The sequence below is a fragment of the Protopterus annectens genome, chromosome 2.part1 (assembly GCF_019279795.1).
Source record: "Protopterus annectens isolate FY-2018-M chromosome 2.part1, PAN1.0, whole genome shotgun sequence".
NCBI lineage: Eukaryota > Metazoa > Chordata > Ceratodontiformes > Protopteridae > Protopterus > Protopterus annectens.
Genome location: NC_056729.1, coordinates 783,948,334 through 783,964,815, shown reverse-complemented (window position 1 = coordinate 783,964,815; position 16,482 = coordinate 783,948,334). Strand labels below are relative to the sequence as shown.

General features: G+C 45.7%; 2 protein-coding genes across 3 annotated transcripts in view; one reads left to right on the top strand and one right to left on the bottom strand.

Annotated features, from left to right (window-relative positions):
* Positions 1-16,482, top strand: part of PPAT (phosphoribosyl pyrophosphate amidotransferase) — a gene marked incomplete in the record, with an annotated part of 1,466,229 nt that overhangs the window by 206,229 nt on the left and 1,243,518 nt on the right.
* Positions 1-16,482, bottom strand: part of PAICS (phosphoribosylaminoimidazole carboxylase and phosphoribosylaminoimidazolesuccinocarboxamide synthase) — a 1,039,115-nt gene that overhangs the window by 843,424 nt on the left and 179,209 nt on the right. For both annotated transcript variants that reach the window (XM_044062488.1, XM_044062489.1), the window contains exon 4: positions 10,360-10,443. In XM_044062488.1, the coding sequence (XP_043918423.1) occupies positions 10,360-10,443 (84 nt within the window). The remainder of the gene's footprint in view (positions 1-10,359; positions 10,444-16,482) is intronic.

The window sequence follows — 16,482 nt, the reverse complement described above, 5'->3', positions numbered from 1 at the left end:
TGTGTCCGGTGTAGCTCCTTGGGCTTTGCGGAACCACATCTTCCCTCCTTTCTGACCCTTGGGATATGGTCTAGAAGGGGTGGAAAAATGGACTCCAATGGCAGAAAGAGTTTTACCGTCCTGCTCACACCTGGTCAAGGTATCCTTCACCTGAGGTCCGAACAAAGCCGAACCATCAAAGGGGGTATTGGTGAAGGACGCCTTAAAGGGGTCCACAAAATTACAAAGCCGCATCCAGGCTTGACGTCTAAGAGCCACTCCTGTGCCTGTGGCCCTGCTCGCTCCATCGGCCGCATAGGATATGAGCCGCATGGAGGAGTTAGATAAGGAATTCAGGATTGCTAGCTGTGAGGCAATCTTTTCTTGAGCCCCAACAGCAGAAGGATCCTGGACCACTTCACCTAGTTCCTTGAGAATATCTCTTTGAAGCCTGGTGAAGTGACAAAGGTAGTTCAGCGAACGCATAGCAAAGTTCGCTGAAGAAAACATCCGCTTTCCATACCTGTCCATGGTCCTAGAATCCTTGTTAGGAGGATGGACAGGTACTGAAGGATCCGCAAGTTCCTTCTTAGTGGCCGCCACCACCATAGCATCCACAGAGACGCCCTTGGAAAGAAACTGTTTGTCCGTAGGGGCCGTAATAAACTTGGATGGTCTCCTGGGGACAGGTTCCACAGAATCTGGAGCTGCCCACGCCTTCCGAGCCACTACCTGCATAAGTGGGTCGAAAGGCGGAGACACCCAGGAGGTGGAGGGTCGGGATCCAAACGCCTCCAGGTATACCGACTCATCCTCGGAGGGGTCAATGGAGGGCCAATTCCCCTCTGTTTGAGGAGCTCAAGGATGTCTGAAAAGGAGACATCCTCAGAGGGGGATCGTGGAGAACCCTCCGACTCATCTAAGTCGGTATCAGATGTAGTAGACTCAGGAGTCTGTGTGTTTCCTCTTACATGTCCTCTTCCGAGGGGGTTCTCCTGCAGGATCAGGAGAAACTTCGGAAGAGGAAGATATTCCCAATGGGGAAACCTGGGGCGATGGATCCCTGGGCCTGAGAGCAAGAGGCTGGCAAGAGGCGTCTACAGGCACGAAGAGGGAGGAGCTAGAGGGATGGACCGTTGACCTGGCTCAGGAGCCAGGACACTCCTCATCACCTCAAAGGCTCCCTCCCGGAGACCGGAATATTCCGTTCGAGGAAATAGGAATTCCTGGCTCCACTGAGAGGGAAGGCTCCGAGGCCGATGTCGGTGCCGAGCTTACCAAAGCCGAAGCCCCGAGAGGGAGAGCGGGGTCGGACAAGGGTCCGATGCCACTAGCCCCCTCGGAGCCGACTAGGGAAACTCGACGACCGGATCCCTCCAAGGAAGGTCTCAAGGAGGAGATCGGAGCCGAAGACGACGGAGCCGAAAAAGGATGTATCGGTTCCGGCGCCGAAACAGTCGCTGTCCCGAGAAGCTCCGGCTCCGAACTCTGGTGGGGAGTCGGAGGAGGAAGTTCAAGGGGTGAAGCAATAGCCGAAGTCTGCTGAGACGGGCTATGGAGCATTTGGGCCAGTGCCTGCGACTTTAACAGCCTGCTTACCACCCTCTCTAAATCGTGGTCAGACAGCCTGGAAGATCTCGAAGATCGGCTCCGATGACTCCGCTCCGACAAAAGAGGAGACCCCGGAGCCGAGTGGATAGATTCCAAAGACGGGGACCGAGATCTCTTCTTGGAGGAAGTCATCGGAGCCGACATCCTATGGGTTCCAGATGGAGCCGAAGGCTTCTCGGCTCCGATACTGGATACTGTGTCGGCTCCAGCCGGAGCCGACAAGGCAACAGCAGATTGGGTGTCGGAACCGATCGGAACCGACCCTCGCTGAGAAGGAGAAAGATCGGCTCCAGCCGGAGCCGATCTCGACTCCGAAGGAGTCGGAGCCACCGGGGAAGGCTTGGAAGCTGTAGCCTGACCCTTGGATGGCTTGGAAGGCTTACTGGACCCAGGTTTAGTGGGTGAACCTTCCGGCTTTAGCAAGCCACGGAGGATTAACTTATTCCTCCTTTCCTGCAGGACTCGCTGGCTAAAAGAGTGACACAAAGCACAGGAGTCCTGCAGGTGTAAAGGCCCCAGGCAGTAAACACAAGAAGTGTGACCGTCTGTCAGAGACATTTTCTGACAGCACGAGTCACACTTCTTGAAGCCCGAGACCTTTACCTCTTTAGACATAGTCTAAGGAAAAAGAGTAATAAAATACTCACACACACACATACACACACACCAAAAACAGTCACACAAATTAATCCCCAAACACAGACACACAGATAGGGATTAATAAGGAAGGCCTAGGCCTAACTGAAAATTTTTTAAAACTTTTTATAAAGTAAAAATTTTTACCATAAGGGAATAGGGTGATTGTATGGACACTATACACTAAAAAATAGGAAAAAGGGGAAGATAACCCTGACTAAAGCTGTTTGAAAAACTCAAACTTACCTCAGCTGGCAAAAAAGGAGACCTCTTCGCAAAGCGGCAAATGAGATCTGAGGTAGTCCCGCCTTGCATCATGGGATATAGGGTTGCCTCGAGCTGGTAAAAGGAGTTCTCAAGCTAAGCAAGTGCCGAGTCGGAGCCGAGGATCGGCTCCGAACCCATCCAGCAAGAATGAAGGCGAGATTGACAACTTAACATTTGACAAATGGTTGACTTGCATGGGGTAGGTGGCTAAAAGAAAAAGTGCTTTCTGGATGCCCTTGAAAAAGGCATTTATGTTTAGTGATTTTACCTGTTTAATAACGAACATTTTATAAAAGGTGAAATAAAAACAATATTTCTGGCATAATATTTCTGTTGAGTACATTAAGAGGAAAACAGTACTTGAAATGTCATCAAGGTTGTATCAGATTTTTTTCTGGCATCAGTTGTTTCATGTATTTTAAATGATTGCCACTTGTAATCCACACACCATCCGGCATCAGATTTGTAAATTATGGTAAAAGTTAAGCCTCTTTGTTAGAAACTTATATGAATTTTTGAACAATACGACTGACTGGTTTATTTGCCTTAATGAGGAAAGAAACATTTGCCTGGAGCGCTAATTGGGCATTTCTGTAACTGCTGTGGCAGTTTACCAGGTGGCATCATCTTTTATTCATTCATACAAGCAGTAAAACCGAAAGGCACAACAACAACAACAACAACAAGCAGTGAAACATTTTTCTATGCTATCAAATATATCTTAAATAACAAAATCTGAAAATGTTTATATGAAGTGAGGTAACAATCCATCTATGTTTGGTTATCTTAAAACCTGTTAACCCCTGACAGAAACGGTGCATAAAGACATTCCTCTTAGACTTTACATCTTGCAAGCTCAGTTCAGTTTTAGATTACATAACTCCTAAACCTACTGCCCTCCCTCTGCTGCCATTGCTTCATAATTAAGCACTGTAGAGATTGCATACCATTCTTCAACACCACTATTATCAGACAGTATCTGTTAATTTCTCACCTCCTCTTCAGATGTCTTTTAGGTCTGCCTTCTGTTAAGTTTGTTCTGACATACCTTTTCTTAACCAGTAATCTTGGCTGTATTAATTTCCACTACATGCACTTCTTGCAACGTGGCAGTTGTCACTATGCATTTGCAGTCTAAGTCGCCATTCTGGGGATTCTGTTTCCTAAGTTTAATAGTGAGTCTTTCACCAACGTCTTGATTTATTTTATTTAAATTTGTTAACTGGACTAGTGTACTAATCCAAATGGGCACAATTTTTCTTTTAGTTCATGCGTGACAAAGACACACACACACACACACACACACACACACACACACACACATGCACACACCATGCTATAACCAAACATAGCTGTCAACCAGTCAGGGACAAATTTCAACAGAGTCAGGGACGAAGCCAGAAAAAATCAGGGACACACAGTATTAGTGCTATTAACTTGAGACATTCACAGAATCACAGTGTATGGATTAATGTACATTTTGTGAAGTCAAAGAAATCTACAACTCTTAATTATTGTCATTATTCATCGTGTAATTCACCAACTTTCCTCCAAAAGTCACCAGTTTTAGGAGGGATTAAGAAAAACAGAGTTAAACTTTGAGTCAAAATCAGGGACAGTTGAGAGGTATGAATCCAAACAAAAGAAGGTAAAACTGTTTCCATAGTATTATACATACTTTTGTCCTCACCTTGGTCATCAAGGCCTTATTGTATTCTGTCTCACTGGATTGTTTGTTCTTTCCTTCTCTTGGTATCTGAGATACCAGGAGGTGGAAGAAAGTGGTAAGCGGCAGAATATTTTCTAAATGCTTATAACTTGCTGCACCATTTTTTTCCAGAAATTGTAGTACAGTGCCCATCATGCTTTTCCTTGGGATGAGGGCACATTTCTGCATACCAGCACTGGTCAGCTAAAGTGGTCACTCTTTGTTTAGCTTTTCTATCTGAGTGCATCTGCACAGAGCTGCACTTCTAGGTTTAGTGTAGATTGTGCTTCTCTGATGGGGCTGTGCAAGCATGCCTCACCCCCCCCCCCAGGTGGAATATACTCTCATTCTGCCCCAGTCATCTCCTCTAGTGTGTGGGTTGTTAGCTGAACCCTGGGTTGGTTGGTGTGTACTGAGGTTAACACCTGTGTAATATTCAGCATGCATCCCCTTCCTCCAATATTTTCTTATCTTGGGCCATTCTCAAGATAGTATAGTCTAATCCTTCTCCCTGCCAACCACACTTAATCCACTACTAGTGCCTAAGGTAGGAAATGGAACTTTTTTGAAACTGTAATGAAAAAGTACAGTTGTGTACACTTACCATAAATGTAGATGTTAGAGTGTATTCATTGTTGCAGTTCTCACATTTGGGTTATCTGTTTGCAGTAGCCCTCAGTCGACCTGATTAACAAAGTCTTGGGTCCTGCATCGGCTGCTGTCTCATCTTCCATGACGTCAGGTAGTCAGGGGTATAAAGCATGCAGCCGAAGCCATTACATCAGTTTTTCTTGCCCCAGATGTCAGGTGTCCCCATAATGGGAAGCAATTATATGTATATAAGGTTACACCTCCAACAAAAAAGCAAATACACCAAAAAGCTTTAAACATAGTAAGCAAGAATAGAGGTATAGCCAATAGAAGTCAGGGGGTTGGAGGGAGGGTAACTAGGACTGCAACAGTGAATACACTCTAACATCTACATTTATGGTAAGTGTACAGAACTGTACTATGTTCTTCGTGTTTCACTGTTGCAGTCATCACATTTGGGTAGATTCCCAAAGCTAAGGATGGGAGGAGGAAATTAGATAGCATTAGGACCAGCTATAAGGCCCTGCAAGACTGCAATGGCAAAGCCAGCCCTCTATTTTTAGAGAAAATTGGCAAATGATAATGCTTGGTTAAGGTATGTACAGAACTCCAGGTAGCACTTCTAGGATGTCCCTGGTAGGGACACTTCTGAGAAAGGCTGTAGAGGTAGATGCAGCCCTGTTTGAATGTGGTCTAATCCATTGTGGGGTAGGTTTTCCATGGTGCGTCTATCAGAAATGAATGCAATGGCCTATCCATTTAGAAATGGTTTGCTTTGAAATGGCCTTCCCCTCTGCCCCTGCAGCAAATGCAACCAGCAGTTGTTCAGATTTCCTGAGAGGTTTACTCCTGTCCAAATAAAATCTAAGTTGTATGTGCACATCTAAGGAGTGCAGTTTTCACTCCCCTTTGTTCTGTAGATTAGAAAAGAAGGTTGGCAAATGAATGGACTGATTAAGGGCCACACTGGATACCACCTTGGGCATGAAGGAGGGATTGGTCCTGAGGGACACCCTATCCGCATGAAAAATGATGAAAGGCTCCACTGCCATGAGGGCCTGTAATTCAGACACCCTACTTGCTGAAGTGATGGCTAAAAGGAAGGCTGTTTTCCAAGAAAGGAATTTCAACTCTGCATTTGCAGCTGGCTCAAAAGGCGGTAGAGTGAGTTTTTCCAGTACAAAGTTAAGGTCCCATGCTGGAGTAGGGGCTCTCCTGGGTGGTCTTAAATTCTTGGCCCTTCTGAGAAACTGCTTCAGCAGTGGATGAGAGAAGAGGGGTGGTTCTATGTTGTAATTAGCTGAAATGGCTGAGGCATGAGTTTTGATGCAGGAAAAGGAGAGTCCCTTGTGCAGCATCTCAGTTAGGTATTGAAGAGTCTGAGGTAAATTGGGCATTGCTGTGCCCATCCCCTGAGCTTGGTTCCAGGAACAGAATCTTTTATATTTTTCAGCATAGGATATTCTAGTACTATGCCTCCTTGCCTCCAGAATGACATCCAACACTTGCTCATTGAGGGATAGTAACGGAGAGATTAGGTAATTAGCCATGCTGCCAGGGTCAGGGTTTGAAGCTGTGGGTGCAGAATCTGGCCCTTCTGCTGGGACAGCAGGCCCAGGGGTGTGAGGCAGGTGCCATGGTGCCAGCAGGGACACACTGTGCAAAAGGGGGTATCAGTGTTGGCGTGGCCAGTCTGGTGCAATCAGAATCGTCCTTCGTTTGTCCTGTTTGATCTTTAGTACTACCTTGGAGAGGAAGGGCAGAGGGGGAAAAGCATAACCTAATAGGTTTTTCCAGGTGAAGGACAGGGCATCTACTTTCCAAGCTTGTTTGTGGGGAGTCCTTGTGCAGAATTTTTATAGTTGTTAGTTCTGGGGGGAGGCAAACAAGTCTATATCTGGGCTCCCTCATTTGTTTCTCAACATGTTGAATATCTTTGGTTCCAGTTTCCACTCGTGTGGATCCATGAGATTTTTGCTTAGGTCGTCTGCCAGTGTGGTTAGCATTCCTGGCAGGAATTGAGCCTGTAGGTGTACTTGGTAGCTCAAGGCTGTGTTCCACAGAGCCATGGCTAGTCTTCAGAGAGGGTATGAGTGGGTTCCCCCCTGCTTGTTTATGTACCACATAACAGTGGTGTAGTCCATCTTTACCATTAATTGCCCTGGAAGGATGTGGTCCTTGAAGGCTGTCAGAGCATTCTGTACAGTTAACATTTCTTTCTGATTGATGTGCAGGTGCATTTGACTTGGGTTCTATTTGCCCTGAATGCACTTTCCTGCCAAGTGAGCCCCCCATGCATAGTCTGATGTGTCTGTTAGGATTTGGACAGCAGGGGGTAGAGTGAATGGCAGTCCTTTGTTTTGGTGACAGGTGCCTGCCCACCAAAGGAACTCTATTTCTAGACGAGGAATGATGGGAATCATTGCTTCTAGATCCTGAGAATGTTGACACCATAGGCTTTTTAAATACCATTGTAATTTCCTAATATGCAGTCTTGCATATGGAATTAGTAGAATGCAGGAGGCCATGAACCCCAGGGCTTGCAGTATTTTCCTTGCAGATAGCTGGGTCTTGGTGGCCAGTAGTTTGAAGTAGGCTGTCAAATGAACTTGTTTTTCTGGCGTGAGAAAAGCCATCTGGGAAGTTGTGTTTAAGCTTGCTCCGAGGAATACAATTTGTTGGCAGGGTACAAGATGTGATTTATTTTCGTTTATGGTGTACCCCAGAGAAGTTAGCAATTTCTGTACAAACACCAGATGATTTAATAGTATGTCCTGGTTTTCTGCCTGAATTAGACAATCGTCCAGGTATGGATATATTTGGATATTTTTTTACCTGCCAAATGCAATGACTGGAGCTAGGCACTTTGTGAATACCCTGGGCACAGTAGATAAGCCAAAGGGCAGTGCAGAGAACTGATAGTGCATGTAGCCTGCTTTGAAGCGTAGGTATCTTCATCAGGATTCCCATATTGGGATGTGCAGGTAAGCTTCCTTTAAATCCAGTGTTGCCACCCAAGGCATCTTTGCCTAGCATAGGAAGCAGCTGGTGAAGAGTTAGCATCTTGAATTTTGGAATCACCAAAAATGTGTTTAGGATAGAGAGGTCCAGTATAGGATGCCAGGAGTTGTCTTTTCTGGGCACCAGGAAAAGTCTTGAGTAGAAATCTTGTCCCCACAGGTTGAGTAGCCCTGATGCTTAAGAGAGCGAAAATTTGCTTTTGAACCTCTGCCCACTGATTTGGGGGTAGGTCTGGCCAACCATTTGCGGTTGGTAAGGAGTGAAAGTGGAATCTGTATCCTTGGAAAACTATATTTAAAACCCATTTGTCTTGGGTAATGAGTTCCCAATTTTTTTGCCTGCCGGGCACTCTTTTCCCCCCTAAAGGAACAGTCAGTTGTGCAGGGCTTGGAAGATTTAAAGTTAAGTCATTGAGACAGTTTACCATAGGGGGAGTCTTACCACTCCCTGCTTTGGAAGTGGGAGCCCCCCACTGCTTAGCCCTGTGAGTACCTCGGGACTGAAGCCCTGGGTGTTCTGCTGGTTCTGGGTTTGGACTGAGAAGGCCTGGAAGAGGCAGGAAAGGACCAATTTTTAGAGGGCCAATGTCTACTAAATATGGGAGGCTGTACTTGCAGGAAATATTTAACAGTTTGCATAGATTTAGCTTTTTCCTCCATCTTTTTAGGTACATCTTCCGCTTTGTTGCCAAACAGGCAGTCTTGGTTTAAGGGAGCATCCAGCAATTTAGCTTTAACATGATCTGGCAAAGATTGCTCCTTAAGCCAAGCATGCCTTCTAAGTACAGACCCAGTGACAGCAGCCCTGCAAGATGCCTCTAGTGAATCAAAACCACATTGCAAAGTATGTTTTCCAACTTGTTCAGCAGAATGCAATTAAATCCTGTAAATCTTTATTTTCAGCAGTCAGGAATCAACATCATTTTCTGTTTAAGCAATCCAATAATATGCTGCTGATACTTTAACATATGAAACTGATAGTTTAAGGCCCTAATGGCCAAGGTTGCAGAAGTGTATACCTTCTTACCCCATCTATGCAGCGCCCTGGAATCTCTATTAGAGGGGGTAGGATTTTTGGCAGTAGTAGCCGTAATGCCCTTGGGTCCCTGGAAGATGGTCTCAGGATCCGCAGTAGGATTTTTAAAAAGGAACTTGAGAGTCAGGAACCCTGTAATATCTATCCGGTTTTCTGGGAGCAGGGGGTAAAGAGTCAGGGGCCAAGCTAGATACCGAAAAGGTATCCTCAACAATGTCCAGTACAAGGTGATAGCTAAAGGCCTGTGTTGGGGCAGGAGTAAGAAATCCCTAAGCCTCTTTTTAGAGTCAGAGTAAACCTGGCTTTCCCAGCGAAAATGCTCCCTAAGAGTATGCAAGGTTTCACCAAAAGAGAAATCCTTTGGAGGGGAATCAGAGGGAATAGAGTCCTCTGCATCAGAATCCTCATAGGTAGATAAGGGTAAATCCTGGTCATCAGAGGAAACAGAAATTTCAGAATCCTGATAAGTAGAATCATAAGCAAACTCAGTCCTAGGTCTCTTAGAGGGGGAAGGTTGGCTTCCCCTGATTAAAGTAATAAGGTCTTCAGCCATTCTTATTTATTTGTTTTTTAGGCATAGAGGCCTGGCCATGCGGTCTGGGCATCTGTTTTCTAGGCATGGATAGAGTTTTAGGCTTTGAAGAAGATGGCATCAGTTTAATATGCAAGTCAGTAGGCTTAAATAGAGCCTCAGAAGCCGGTGCCTGCACAGCGGCTCCGGACCCATCCAAGGTAGAGACATCCGCAGGTTCCACATCTCGCGGCATACCGGACTCCGAATGTGTCTCAGTATAGGCCTGCGAATCTGAAGTAGCGGGTATCAGGGGCTGCGAAAGTGCCAAACTGAGTGCCGGCGAACTGGCGACTAGCTTAGGAGAAGTGTCGTCGGCAGCTTTGGACCTATGTGGTCTGTCTGTCTTTATCTTTGCGTTTTTTCGGAATGTTGGTAGTCGGATGGCTTACCAAAGCCATATCCGGATAATTGAACCGAGTACCGAAATATTTAGAAGCGTAAATAAACAGACTAAGAATAGTTTGTTGCTTAAATAAAGCACAAAACCGATAGCTAGGTACATTGTGGTCAGGCCTAGGGAAGGAATGCAGTACAAATGAAAATCTTTGAGGTATTTGCTTTCCACAAGAAATACAATTATTGACTTTTACTGACATCGGTTTTGAGCAAGAAAAAGTTTCCCCAACGGGGTACTTGGCATAGTTGAAGACTTTGGTTCTGAAACTTGAAAACGAAAATTTCAGAGTCGACAGACCGGCACTTGTGAACTGCTTCTGCTTCGGGTGCCGCATGGGAATAAAGACTGATGTAATGGCGTTGACTGCATGCTTTATACCCCTGATGTCATGGAAGATGAGACCGCAACCGACGCAGGACCCAATACTTTGTTAATCAGGTCGGCTGAGGGCTACTGCAAGCAGATAACCCAAATGTGTTGACTGCAACAGTGAAACACGAAGAACATCTGCATAACCTAAATGTGTAACAGATTACTTACCAATGTCAGGGACTTCTTTCTTGATATGTGCAGCAAATGGATCTTCAGAAGCGTTACTGATTATATCATCATCTTCATCTGGTTCTGTAAGAATCATCACAAAGTATAAGAACTTGTATTTAAAAGACAAGTTTTTAATTTACATACTTATTATGCTTTGAGAAAAATACAAAACTTAGGGGAACTTACCGTAGCAGTGACTCTCTGATTACATCTCCTGCTACAGAATAAGTGCTGGTAATGCATTAGGACTGCCTGGCATGATGGATTTTTCCAAGCTGCTACACTCTGCTCACATTGTCCAAAATACAATGTTCTGGTGTAATACTGCAGTTTTGACCAAGCAACAGATTACAGACAGAATAGTGGGGAAGAAAGATTGGATGTTTCCAAAAGTTGGAGCTCTAATCACAGATCCAGCATTATGGTGAGTACACATAACTTCAGTGGTTGATGCCATAGAGATTATTCTATGTTTCTCCTCCTTGAATGATTGTACTGAGTGAACATTCTTTGATAACCTTGGATCTAAAGGAAGTCTTTAAACTGAAAGTCGTATTCAGCCTCTAATGATTTGTGAAGGGATTTTAGGGATTACTAAATAGCAATGCACAAATGTTTCTCCAAGGAAGCATTACTGAAAAAGATCATGGCTGTAGACCGGGTTGTAGCAGTGTGTGCTCTTGGATAGTTTTGCACTTTTGTCATATTTCTTACAAAAGATGGTGTAGTTCAAAAATTATTTGGAAGCCTTTGCTTAGTAACTTTTTTGCTTTTGCTTGTACTTAAGTAAGCAGCGAGTTGTTTTTTTTAAACACCTTTATTAAATCATTACATTTTAAATGGTGACATGACTTTACATACTTTGGTTTGTTTTATTTTTCTGTTACAGCAACAGTTTCCATTGCTGTTGTCGTGCAGTGTACACATCCATTGCCTTTTCACAATTTTTATTTACTCCAGCATTACATACATTACTCAGTACTTACCTTCCCTTAAACCAGTCACTCCTCCTCCTGAATGTTATTCTGCATATATTGCTCCCACAAATTCCATCCATTTCTGTAAAATGTACTATTTCCCTTTTCTACAGATCCCATCTCTAGTTTGTCTGTCTCCTTTATGATATTGAATACTTTGGTTACAGTTGGTTTATATTTTACTTCCATTTTCTAGTAATTTCTTTTTTGGCATTCAAAAGCATTAAACATTTTAATAGTTCCATTACAGAGAAAGACAGACAAGTGTTTTCATTTCTTGATCTGATTTTTAAATTCATTAACAGTTTGTCTGCTTTTAGCTAAGGTCTTTAAGTCTGTATTAGTAATTCCAGCACCTAGTTGCACTGCATTTTGCTGTTTAAGTGGTCTATTGTTTAAGTGGTCTAACTGTTGTAGTAAACCCTAGATGTTGTGTAGTCCAATCTCACCTTCATTTTTACATATGGGTTCAGAGCCGATCCTCTGCTCCGACTTGGCCGATTTACAAGCTCGAAGACTTCTGGTTGGCTCGTGGCTAAGCAGGTATCCATCCCATAGTGCACCAGTAGAAACCCCAGATCTCATTTGCCACGGGGATGAGTTCGATTGTGCTTCTCTTGGCTGTAGCTAAGTGTCAAAATTCTTCTATGTAAATTTTGTATTACAGTTATTAAAGTATTAGAGTTGAGAAAATGTTATAATGAAATATAATGAAGTATTACACTACGGTGGTGGTGCTGCGGTAGCGTTGTCGCCTCACAGTTAGACGCTGCCAGTTCGATTCTCGGTTAGAGCGTCTTCTGTGTGGTGACGTGTGAATGGGCGTTCCTTCATTGAAGGTTGTGCGTTAGGCCCAGCAAGCCAGCACGTAAAAATCTACTGCCAATCATTAGCGGACCGGAGTTCCGCTGCGACGACCCCTAACCGGGAAAAGCCGAAAGACACAACAACATTACAGTTATTACGGTGGTGTAAGGTGATATTATCCTAGGCAGTAGTATTGTTTGCCCTTTTCAGTGCATTCTTAGCTTAAACTTGTTGTTAGTTTGGTATCCAGTGTGCCAGTTTAGAGTTCTTGTGGGCGCTGTTGTGCTTTTTACTTTATCAGGTAGTTTGTTAGATTGTGGCGGTTTTCCGCAAATAGTTAACAGAGGCTCCTGTTATTCTGTTTTTATAGACCGTTATTGGCAGCTTAGTTCTTTAATCTGAGGTTGTATTTTTGGCGGGATCCGCTGGTTATTTGCTAAGGGTTGGAGTTCCTCCCTTAGTACATTAGTTATTTTCTTCAAATTGTTACCACATAGAGTTATATACAGTTTTCTGTGTGTGCGTTTTCTGGTCTGTTTAAATTAGAAGACCTAGTTTCTGTTTCACCGGGCTAGGCCCGTTTAAGTTAGAGGACCTAGTCCTCGTGGTACTTTCTTCTGTAGGGCTAGGCCTGTTTTAGTTAGAAGACCTAGCCCTCTTCCCTCCTTCTTCCTTTCGTGTGTGTGTGTGTGTGTGTGTAATGTCTAAAGAGAGTAAGGAGCACAAACCTTCGGGTTTTAAGAAGTGCATGAAATGCTCCCAAAAGATGTCTTTAACGAATGGCCACAGTAGCCGTGTCTACTGTTTAGGGGCCATCCACCTGCAGGAATCGTGCTTGTTCTGCCATGCTTTCTCTCCTAGGGTGTTACAGGAGAGAAATAACAAACTTATACTCAAGGGTCTACTAAAACCATCTTTTGAGGAAGTTCTATCCAGTTCTTTGGCTTCCTCCAAGTCTGGCAAATCTAAGTCTTCAAAAAGGCCTTCTCCAGCGCCAGCTGGTGTCTCGGAGCCGCCTTCTAAACAGTCAAAATCTGCCTCTTCGACTCCACTGCCTTCGGAGCCGAAGGAAAGCACCATTGTGGTGTCAGAGTCGGTTCCAAGTGTTTCGAAGCCGATCTCGGAACCAGTTGAATCTGCTTCTCGGAGCCAGTCTGTGGATTCCCTACTGGTTTCCGTGTTACTGAAGTCTCCAGTGCCCCCTAGATCAAGATCTCCTACTATGTCTTCCAGATCTTCCAGGAGCCTTTCAGAAGAAGATGTGGAGAGGGTAGTGTTGAGACTCCTGAAGTCGTCTGCCTTACCAAAATTATTGTTGGCTCCGCCACCACTCAATCCAGCTTTGCCCTTATCTGCTTTTCCTCCTCTGAGCCATGTTGGCCCTTAGGAGCCAGAGTGCTTGTTTCAACCAGAGGTAATAATCTGTTCCAGCTCCCTTTGTCACTGCTTTGGAGTAGAGTTCGGCTCAGACACGCTCGGTGCAGTCCATAGTGTTCAGGAACCGAAGCTCTCCAGTCGGCGCTGACAGGGAGGGTTGGAATCTATCTTTGGTTCAGAGCCTTCCTCTCGGTGTGTCGGCCAGGGTGAGCACGGACCCTGCATCTGTCTCAAAGCCAACTGCTCTGGCTCCAACGTCAACCTTTGTCTCTTCGGAGCGGGGGAGGTCATCGTTGCCGGAGAGGTCGGCGTTTGAGATGAGCGTGCTGTCTCATTCTCCAGCCCCTACCAGTGGTACCAGCACTCTTCCCTCAAGAGCACCCATTTCGGTCTCAGCCCCTACTCTCTCCGGAGACAGCAGACACTCTCAGCCTCAGGAGCCATCGGCTGGTGGCCCCCACTCTTCCGAGGCCTGCCCGGAATGCCCTTTCGAGGAACCTCCCCAGAAGAGGCTATGTAAGAGGAAGCATGTTGACTCCCAGGATGAGTCCTTGACATCGGATACTGACCTCGAGGAGTCTGAAGGGTCCCTCAAGTCGTCCTCTGATGTCTCCTTCGTGAACATCTTGGAGATTCTTAAGCAGAGTTGTGACTGGCCCACTGTCGACCCTTCTGATGAAGAGTCTGTGTACCTGAAGGCTCAACCTTCTGCCTCTTGGGTGTCTCCTCCTTTTGACGAACTGATGGATCTAGTTAGTCGAAAGGTGTGGGATACGCCTGATGCCATGGAGCCAGTCCCCAGGAGACCCAATAAGTTTCTGTCTGCCCCTCCTGGTAAAGAGTTTTTGTCTAAGGGCGTTCCCGTAGATGCCATGGTGGTGGGCGGTGGCCACAAAGAAGGAGCTGGCAGAAACTTCTTCCACTGTTTTTCCGCCAAATAAGGATTCTCGACAGATGGACAGATTTGGGAAGCGTATCTTTAGTTCAGCGGCATTTACCCTTCGATCATTGAACTAGCTCACTCACTTCATGAGATTACAAGGGGATCTCCTCAAGGATTTAGGAGATTCTGTACAAAGTGCGTGTACTTGGGGAGTCCCTGATAAGATCTCTGCTCAGTTGTCCACCTTAAATTCTATAGTTAACTCCTCCATGTGGCTGATGGAGTGAGTAGAGCAGTGAGTTAAGGAGTTTCCCTGAGGCGTCACTCCTGGATGCGCTTGTGTAATTTTGCGGAACCATTCAAGTCTACTTTCACCAATGCCCCATTTGATGGTTCCTCATTGTTTGGTTCCAAGGTGAAGGACACACTCGCTCGGTGTGAGCAAGAAGGAAAGACGCTTTCTGCTGTGGGAGTACGTTTTACTGTTCCCTCTCAACCATACCCCAAAGGTCAAAGGGGTGGTAAAATGGGAAGGAGCTGGGGAGACCGTGGAGGTAGCCAAAGAAGATTTGGCTAACGCACTCCTCATAGCCCTGAAGGCGGGACCACCAGAATCCTGGGAGAGTCCCACCTCCGTGGCCACGACAGTTGACGGCACTCCCGCCACCGACGCACCAAGAGGGAGACTTGGGACCGAAAACATCAATCCCGAAGCATCCCCCCCAGGGCCGATGGAAGAAGTCCGTGTACTGAACTCCGACCCAAGAGCCGGAGTTGGAGTAAGGGTCGGGCCCAACCCTAAAACCTCCACCGGTTCCACCAGCACCGGCTCCAACGGTGCCGAGGCTGTTGGAGGAGGAACCATAGTAGGGAGGTGGACCATCGGCTCCGAAGCCGAATGGGCTGGAGCCGAAACTAGCTTTTGGAACACGGGAGCCTGGAAGAGTCTTAGGAGCACCCTGTCGATGTCCGAATCAGACATCTTGGATGATCTGGAGGATACCGATCGGGTCCGAACCGATTTCTCCATCGGCTCCAAAGGACTAGGGGACCGGCTCCGAATGGATTCTACCACTATCGGCTCTGAGGGAGATCTCAAGGCAATTTCCCTCGGTGCCGATAAGGACTTCGGCTCCAAAGGGGAAGAGTCTGAGCCGGTAACCCTCATCGGCTCCAATATCAGTGGAGCCGATGAAGGTGACCCGCCTCTCGATGCCCCAGTCCTCGGCTCCGAAACCAGAGGGGTCGAGGCTGGAGGCATCGAGGCAGACCGTTCCGCCCTCGGCTCCGAAGTCCGTGGAGCCGATGGAGAAGTCTGCCTAGGTTTTTTGGCAGTCGGTTCCGACAGACTTGTCGGAGCCGACGTTTTCTTCTTTTTTGAAGGAGAGGGAGACGAAGATAAAGCCTCCTCGAAGGATGGCTTGATTAATCCCTTAAGGATTAATTTGTTTTTCCTCTCCTGGAGGACTCTTGATGAGAAGGCGTGACACACGCTACACGATTCTTGTAGGTGCTTGGCGCCTAAACAGTAAACTCACGAGGAGTGGTCGTCCGTTATGGACATCTTAAAACCACACCTCGTGCATTTTTTAAACCCGGAGGGTTTATGTTCTTTGGACATGTCTAGAGAACAACACAGAAATATCTAAATAACAAGTTTAAACTGTAAAGTTATTATATTTTTTTTTTTTTTACACAAACAAGTGCACAAGAAAAGAAAACACAGAAAGAGAGAGTCAAGACCCTCTAACTAAAACGGGTACTTGACCCACTAATAAACGCTAGTCACAATAACGCTAGAATAGCAAAAGGGGAAGGCCCCTCTAACTAAAACGGAAACCTTCCCTTAACAAAATATAACCACTTTCTCAACAGAATCAACAAAAATACACGCGTATCACAAAAGTAGCTGTTAAAACAGCTTTTGGGTTGAAAACTAGGAAATTCCTGACAGGAAAAGTCTAAATAAATTAGTATTTAGCCCAGCCAAGTTGAGACCACGTCTTAGCTTGTAAGCGGCAAACGAGATCTGGGGGATTAGTGGTGGTGCATCCTGGGATAAGAAATAGCTCAGCC